At 32.2% G+C, this 7,815-nt stretch overlaps 1 protein-coding gene across 1 annotated transcript; it reads left to right on the forward strand.

Annotated features, from left to right (window-relative positions):
* The first annotated feature begins 2,042 nt into the window (after window positions 1-2,042).
* On the forward strand, window positions 2,043-6,305 carry LOC110875525. Its single transcript, XM_022123721.1, has 9 exons — window positions 2,043-2,112; window positions 2,210-2,485; window positions 2,570-2,782; window positions 2,888-3,018; window positions 3,274-3,326; window positions 3,429-4,369; window positions 4,491-4,715; window positions 4,800-5,708; window positions 5,806-6,305. Exons 1-9 carry the CDS (start codon window positions 2,043-2,045, stop codon window positions 6,303-6,305), a joined length of 3,318 nt encoding a protein of 1,105 aa, XP_021979413.1.
* Window positions 6,306-7,815: the final 1,510 nt, after the last annotated feature.

Consider the following 7,815-nt stretch of genomic DNA (forward strand, 5'->3'; position numbering starts at 1 on the left):
TATACATGTCAATCCACGTTAAATGAATGCTGTGAATTATTCTATCCCGTGTAATCTATACGTGTAATAGGATATAACACACGTGTAATTTAAAATCATCGTTAGATTTCATAACTTGTTAATATATAAAACACGTTAATATGTTAAATGTCCATTTACGTGTAATTTACATTGTGTTTTAATAATCGTGTGTTTTTAATAATTGTTTACTCATTTATTTAACATTGGCTTATCATATCTATACATAAATGAATAAATGTTTTTATATAAATTAAGTTAATTAATTTGTATATATAAAATCTATACATATATGAATCATTTAAATCCTACGTTTGATGCTTAAATTGATTCCTTTTTTAATATAACATTCATGACTTCAAATAGATTTTAATATTTAATATACAAAAAATACTTCCCACATATTAAAACTATTAAATTAATTCATAACTTAATATCATAAGTAATTTCAAATTTTAATCCACATACTACGATGATTTTTCAACTACAACTTACCTAAGTACTTACAACTATCAAAGGTACATCCAAAGTATAAAAAAACTTATCTCTACACTTCTTGATAAACATAAAAAAAAAACTTTAGAACAATAAATTGTGTTAACAAAATCCATAAGAAATATAAGATTTCAAACACATCCCATAATCTCACCCAATACATTATAACTACTTATCAAAAAAGGAAAAAAAAAAATCAAACAGAAAACAAATCACATCACAAATCAAATATTATAAATGTCAAATCTGGAAGCTACCTCAACTTTCTATCAGATGTGGTAATCTCAAATATTATAAATCCTAAATTGATTCCTTTTTAATATAACACTAGATTTTAGCCGGTGCCGCGCGTTGCGGCGGCAACGTCACGCCTGTAACTTCGTTACATGGGATACGATGATGACATTAACGTGTGATGCTCATACGTGATGTGACGCCTTTTTTACTTTGTTATACATATTGTGTTAGTAACAATAACTTGGTTAGAAATAAATAAAAAGATATGTAAGAACTGCTTAATTTACTTTAAATATATTTGTTAAGATTTATGACAAAAATGTAAGAATTGCTCTAGCTTCGTAATGGTTGTAAAGTATTTTGATTAATGATGTTTTGTTTTTCTAAACAAAAGATTATGAGAATGTAAAATTGTAAATGATTATTATTACGTTTCATATAAATCATTATGAGAATATTAATGATTATTATTAGGTTTCATATAAATTACTGTAAGGTTGTCATATATTGAAGGTTAAAAAAGAAAAGTAGTTAAAAGTTAAGGGTTAGTATGTATATTTATTAAAAGGTGAAGATTTAAAGAGAAGGTCCCACCGACCTTTCTCTTTAATATATAGTTAATTCATGATTTCAAATAGATTTTAATATTTAATATACGAAAAATACTTACCACATACTACGGTAATTTGAAATTACTTCCTTTTTTAATATAACATTCATGATTTCAAATAGATTTTAATTTTAATACTTAATATACAAAAAATACTTACCACATACTACGATAATTTTAAAACTATTAAATTAATTCATAACTTAATATCATAAGTAATTTAAATTTTTAATCCACAAACGGTAATCTTTTAACTGCAACTTATCCAAATACTAACAACTATCAAAGGTACATGCTAAGAATAAAAAAAAAACTTATCTCTACACTTCTTGATAAACTTAAAAAATCTTTATAACAATAAATTGTGCTAACAAAATCCATAAGTTATATAAGATTTCAAACACATCCCATAATCTCACCCACCATTCATAACTCCATAACTCCTGTTTCCACAATCACACACAAAGAATAGTTTCACATCAAGTACATCTAATTTAACAGTTATTTAACTGTTCATCTACATCCAGGTATATAACTTCTTCTTTTTATCTTCCCCTGCACATTGCATAATAGTCAATAGACTATATTTAGATTCTTTATTCAAACATTTAGACGTGGTACAAGTTCTAACTACTTACATAGCATACAATCTTATTATTTTACATTTTGATTATACAAGGAAATGTCAAAAAGAACAAATACTCAAATTCATTCTTCTTCCACAAAACCTACCAACGCAGAAATATCGAATTGTAAGTCTTCTATTATCCATATATATTACCTTATATACATGTATACTTTTTTAAAATTATACTAATTCTAACTTTTGTAACGATTTTTGTTTATAAGTTATTCCCTCCGATAATGCTTATACCAACGCCGAAGAAAGGCGTAAATTTAAAGAGAGGCGTAAATTTAGAAAGATGGTGTTGGATAGTCGTAGATCCAATGTGATACGTGAATCAACAAATTCTAACAAGATATCATCATCAAATTCAACAAAATCCCATACGTATGACCTACAAAATACAACACTAGCAACACCATTTACCAATAAAACTACCAGCTTGCATAATGTTTATATAAATATAAATCATACAAGTCCCTTCAGTACTTCCACATCTGGTATGATATATTCTACTTTACTCCTAAAAGCTATACATTAAGCTATAATACTATCTTCTGACATCTTAAGTTTGATTGTTCCAGGTCTATCTAATTATAATAATAACAACTCAACCCCGTCATCCAAAAGTCAACGATATACTATATGTTCAAATATCATTACATCTATGACCTCAACTTTAAGGAAGTTATCCAAAGGTAAACATACGTTATTAAGTAACGCACAATCTCTATCTCCTTTGCCAATGAATGACTTGACACCAGATGCACAAGATCCATATAAAGGAGTATCTAAATGTAAATATCTACTACAACACTTAATCTAATTCCAATTACTATACTTCATTTATTTTAATTATAATCCTTACATTTGTTTGTTAATTTGTATTAATAATTTAACAGATTATTTAGATCATGGGGATCAATTAGTTATATGTGAAGTATGTAATGCCAAACCGTGGGCGTGTAAAGCAGGAAAGGGAAGAGATTTTGCTGGCAAAACAACTTACATGCTTTGTTGTGGTTATGGGAAGGTACATCTTCCAGAATTTAAAGAAACAGGTTTGGAATATCAGAATCTTTTCAAAAATTTAGACGCAAAAAGCAAGCATTTTTTACAAAATATTCGACGTTACAACTCTATGTTTTCTTTTACTTCAATGGGTGGGAAAGTTGATTCAAAGATTAATAAAGGAAATGCTCTGTTCATATATAGAATTAGTGGTGAAAATTATCATACGTTGGGAAGTATTCTTCCTAAACAAGGTGACCAACCAAAATTTGCCTAGCTCTATATATATGACACTAATAACGAAGTTTCTAATAGAAAGAACATATTCAGGTATCCCTCAAAACCTTATTAATATTTGTTTATTACTTATAAATACTTTTATGTTCTTCCAACAGTTAGTTTAATTAATACTTTTTTAAAATTTATTTACAGTAACTCAAAGAAAGTGTCTTCAGCATCTTTTGATTCCCTTGACACTGAAATCATAGAATACTTAAAGGTGATGTTAGATTCAAATAATCAGCTGGTCAAAACATATAGGCGTGTAAGAGATCGCTTTCTTGACAATCCTCATGTTGACCTTAAATTACGCCTAAAGTCAAAAAGGACTAAAGATGGACGTACATACAACTTACCAACATCTTCTGAAGTTGCTGCACTTATAGTTGGAGATATTGAAGATGCACTAGACAACCGAGATGTTGTTGTAGATTCAAAAAAAGATGGTTTACAACGTATAAGTGAGCTTCATCCATCCTATATCGCGCTTCAGTATCCATTGCTATTTCCTTTTGGAGAAGACGGTTATCGGATTGATATTCTTCACAGAGAAGGAAGATCATCAAAAAAGAAAAAAGATTCTAAATGTTCAATGAGGGAATATTTTGCGTATCGTATTCAAGATAGGGACAATCAATTCTCTCTAATTTTAAACGCCAGACGACTTTTGCAACAGTTCTTAGTTGACATCTATACAATGGTTGAAAGTGAGCGTCTATTTTACATACGCTTCCAACAAAAAAATCTAAGATCCGAGTCATATGAGAACCTTAATAACTTGCGACAAAATGGAAATGAAGATATGTCAAATGTTGGAAAACGTGTAATATTACCGTCTTCCTTTACTGGTGGTTCACGTTATATGAGGGAAAACTATTATGACGCAATGGCTATTCGTAAATGGTTTGGCTATCCTGATTTTTTCATTACAATCACGTGCAATCCTAAATGGCCAGAGATTAAAAGATTTCTAAAGGATAAGAACATTAATCCCGAAGATAGACCAGACATTTTATGCCGACTGTTCAAAATTAAGCTGGACTCAATCATAAAAGACTTGCGAGAAAAGTCATTATTTGGGAAATCTTCGGAAGGTAATAATCACTAAGCTTCAAATTATTCAACTTTATTTTAGTATTTTTAATTTTATTAGTGTTATATAAATATAAATTACTACATGTTAAACTATTATTTATATCACCAATTGTATTGCAGTGATTTATACAATAGAGTTTCAAAAAAGAGGCCTACCCCACGCTCATATCTGTTTGTTCTTACAAGATGATAATAAGCTACCTTCGGTTGAGCATGTTGATAACTTTATCTCAGCTGAAATACCTGACAAAAATGTAGACCCAGAGTTGTATACGCTTGTCAGTGACTACATGATTCATGGACCTTGTGGTCTTGCAAATCTCAATTGTCCATGTATGTTCGAAGGTAAGTGTTCAAAGAAATTTCCTAAGAAATTCTGTGATCAAACTACATTAGATTCCAAAGGTTATCCAATATATAAACGAACAGATTCCGGGTTATTTGTTGAGAAATCAGATGTTCAGCTTGACAACAGAAGTGTAGTCCCATACAACAAAACACTTTTGAGACGTTATCAAGCACACATTAATGTCGAGTGGTGTAACCAGGCCGCTTCAATTAAATACCTGTTCAAATACATTAACAAAGGTCCCGATAGGACAGAAGTTGCTATTATACAAAATGATGAAGAAGGTCACCGACAAAATGGGAAAGACGAAATCAAAAAGCATTATGACTGTAGATATCTCTCGGCATGTGAAGCTTCGTGGCGCATTTTTGCATATGATATTCATTATAGGTATCCTTCGGTAATCAGGCTTCCTTTTCATCTACCAGACCATCAAAATGTTATATACGGTCCTGATGATGAGCTAGAAAACATTCTTAACAAATCATCAATTTCGTCTACGATGTTTTTGTCCTGGATGGAAGTTAACAAAAACAATGAGTTCGCACGTACCCTTACTTATGTTGAATTCCCAACTAAATTTGTATGGAATTCTCAGGATAGAACATGGACAACACGAAAAACAGGCAAACCCATTGGACGTATTCATTGTGTTAATCCATCTATGGGCGACACTTATTTTTTAAGAATCCTTCTTAATAAGGTAAGAGGTCCTAAATCATTTGAAGAAATAAGAACAGTAAACGGACAAGTCTTCCCTACATTTAGAGACGCATGCTACGCTCTAGGCCTTTTGGATGACGACAGGGAATATATCGAAGCTATTAAGGAGGCTTACTATACAGGTTCAGGATACTATCTTCGCAATCTATTTGCTACCATGTTGTCGTCTAATACCTTATCTAGACCTGAACACGTGTGGGAAAATGCATGGGAATACCTTGCAGATGGCATCTTACATACGCGTGAGAAGCAAACAGGAATTGAAGGTATCACATTTCATGTTTAATATTATCATAAATAAATCTTTAATATTAACTATAACTTTACATTAATGTAAATACAATTTTCTAATTAACATAATAGGCTTATCTCTTCCTGAAGAACAAATAAAGAATCTAACGTTGCTGGAAATAGAGAATTACTTACTTCGGAATAACTCTACCCTACGAAGGTTTCCTTCTATGCCATATCCTGATAGTCAATCCATAGCCTCAGCAGACAATCGTTTAATAACAGATGAGCTATCATATGATGTAAGTGTTGTTGGTGCAGAATTTAATACTCATCTAAGTACTTTAACATCTGAACAACGATTAATATTTGATGAGATAACTTGTGCCGTTGATGAAAACAAAGGAGGTTTATTCTTTGTTTACGGTTATGGAGGTACTGGTAAAACCTTTTTGTGGAAGACATTGTCCTCGGCTATCAGATCTAAAGGCCAAATTGTATTAAACGTAGCATCAAGTGGAATTGCATCTCTGTTGTTATCTGGTGGTAGGACAACACATTCTAGGTTTCATATTCCTTTAAATCTTACCGAAGAATCAATGTGTCACATCAGGAGGTTGCTGATTTACTAAAACAAACAAAATTGATCATTTGGGATGAAGCTCCAATGATTCACAAACATGAGTTCGAAGCACTGGACCGAACAATGAAAGACATCTTCAAATCAGATGATTCACTTAATTCAGAAATGCCTTTCGGAGGTAAAGTTATGGTTTTAGGTGGTGATTTTAGACAAATCCTTCCGGTTGTTCCTAATGGTAGTAGACGCGAAATTGTAAATGCTTCCATCACTTCATCCTACATTTGGAGGACAAGCAAAGTCCTAACACTAACAAAAAACATGAGGTTAACGATAGGGAATAACACATCAGAAACAGAACAGACCAAATCTTTTGCAAAGTGGCTTCTAGATTTGGGTGAGGGAAACATTGGTGATACCGATGACTGTCATATGACCTTAGAAATTCCTGAAGACCTACTAATAAAAAACTCGGTAGATCCTATGTCGAGTTTAATTGACTTTGTATACCCTTCTCTCCTTCAATTGTATAAAGATAAAGATTATTTCGCAGAAAGAGCCATACTTGCACCAACAAATGAAGCGGTACATGAAATTAATGAAAGATTGCTTGCACGGTTTCTAGGAGATGAAATTGAGTATTTGAGCGCTGATAGCATATGTCAAACTGACAAGGCTAAGAATCCAACACATGAAAATTTATACTCACCTGATGTTGGATCTGAGTTTGATTTTGATTATATTTTATGTTTGTAAATAAGATGAAGATGGATGAGTGTGCAGCGGAAATTAAGATGAAAACAAACTTTGCATACAATCAAACGAGAGTAATACTTTTATCAAACATCTTTACACAATGAACCGAAAGATTGAATTTATTTCAAACACGATTACAATGATTGATGAATGAATGCAAACTCCCCCTCAGCCAGAGCTCAGTAGTTTGTTCGTGCAAAGAAGACGAATGATGCAAAGAGCTAATAGAACAGTACAAAGTACTGAACTATTTATAGGCACTTGCAAACTACTGAGCATCTTAGCTGACGTCAGCATGAAAGTGACATCTAACCTCCTAACAAACTCTAACCTCTGATCTATACAGACACTGCTTGTGTTAACTACTGCTAATACATTCTATTACAAAACAGACTTTAGAACAGCTGCTGCAACCTTCTACTGCTGTGAACCCAGCAGCACTTGTCCGGATCAGCAGTGCTTGACTCAAGGCAGTAGATTGAATTAGCAGGACTTTAGTCTTCCATCAGATCTTTAGTTGAGCAGCAGTTATGGGTCAGCAGTTTAGCAAGATCAGCAGATAGGAGGTCATCAGTAGTTGTAATCACTTTCAAGGGGAGAGATTTGTATATCAACATCTGCTTATTCAGGATCCACTGCTCTGACCCAGTTTTGGCTTTAATTATCTGTTCCTCTGATAGGGTTCAATCCCAACAATCTCCCCCTGGAACAGATAATGCCAAAACCCTTCATTATTTGTGGACATTTTATTGCCTCATTAACAGCTCCCTTATCTGACCTTTAAATTGTAATTCAAAGTCAAGGGC

Source organism: Helianthus annuus, chromosome 9 (assembly GCF_002127325.2).
Source record: "Helianthus annuus cultivar XRQ/B chromosome 9, HanXRQr2.0-SUNRISE, whole genome shotgun sequence".
Taxonomy (NCBI): Eukaryota; Viridiplantae; Streptophyta; class Magnoliopsida; order Asterales; family Asteraceae; genus Helianthus; species Helianthus annuus.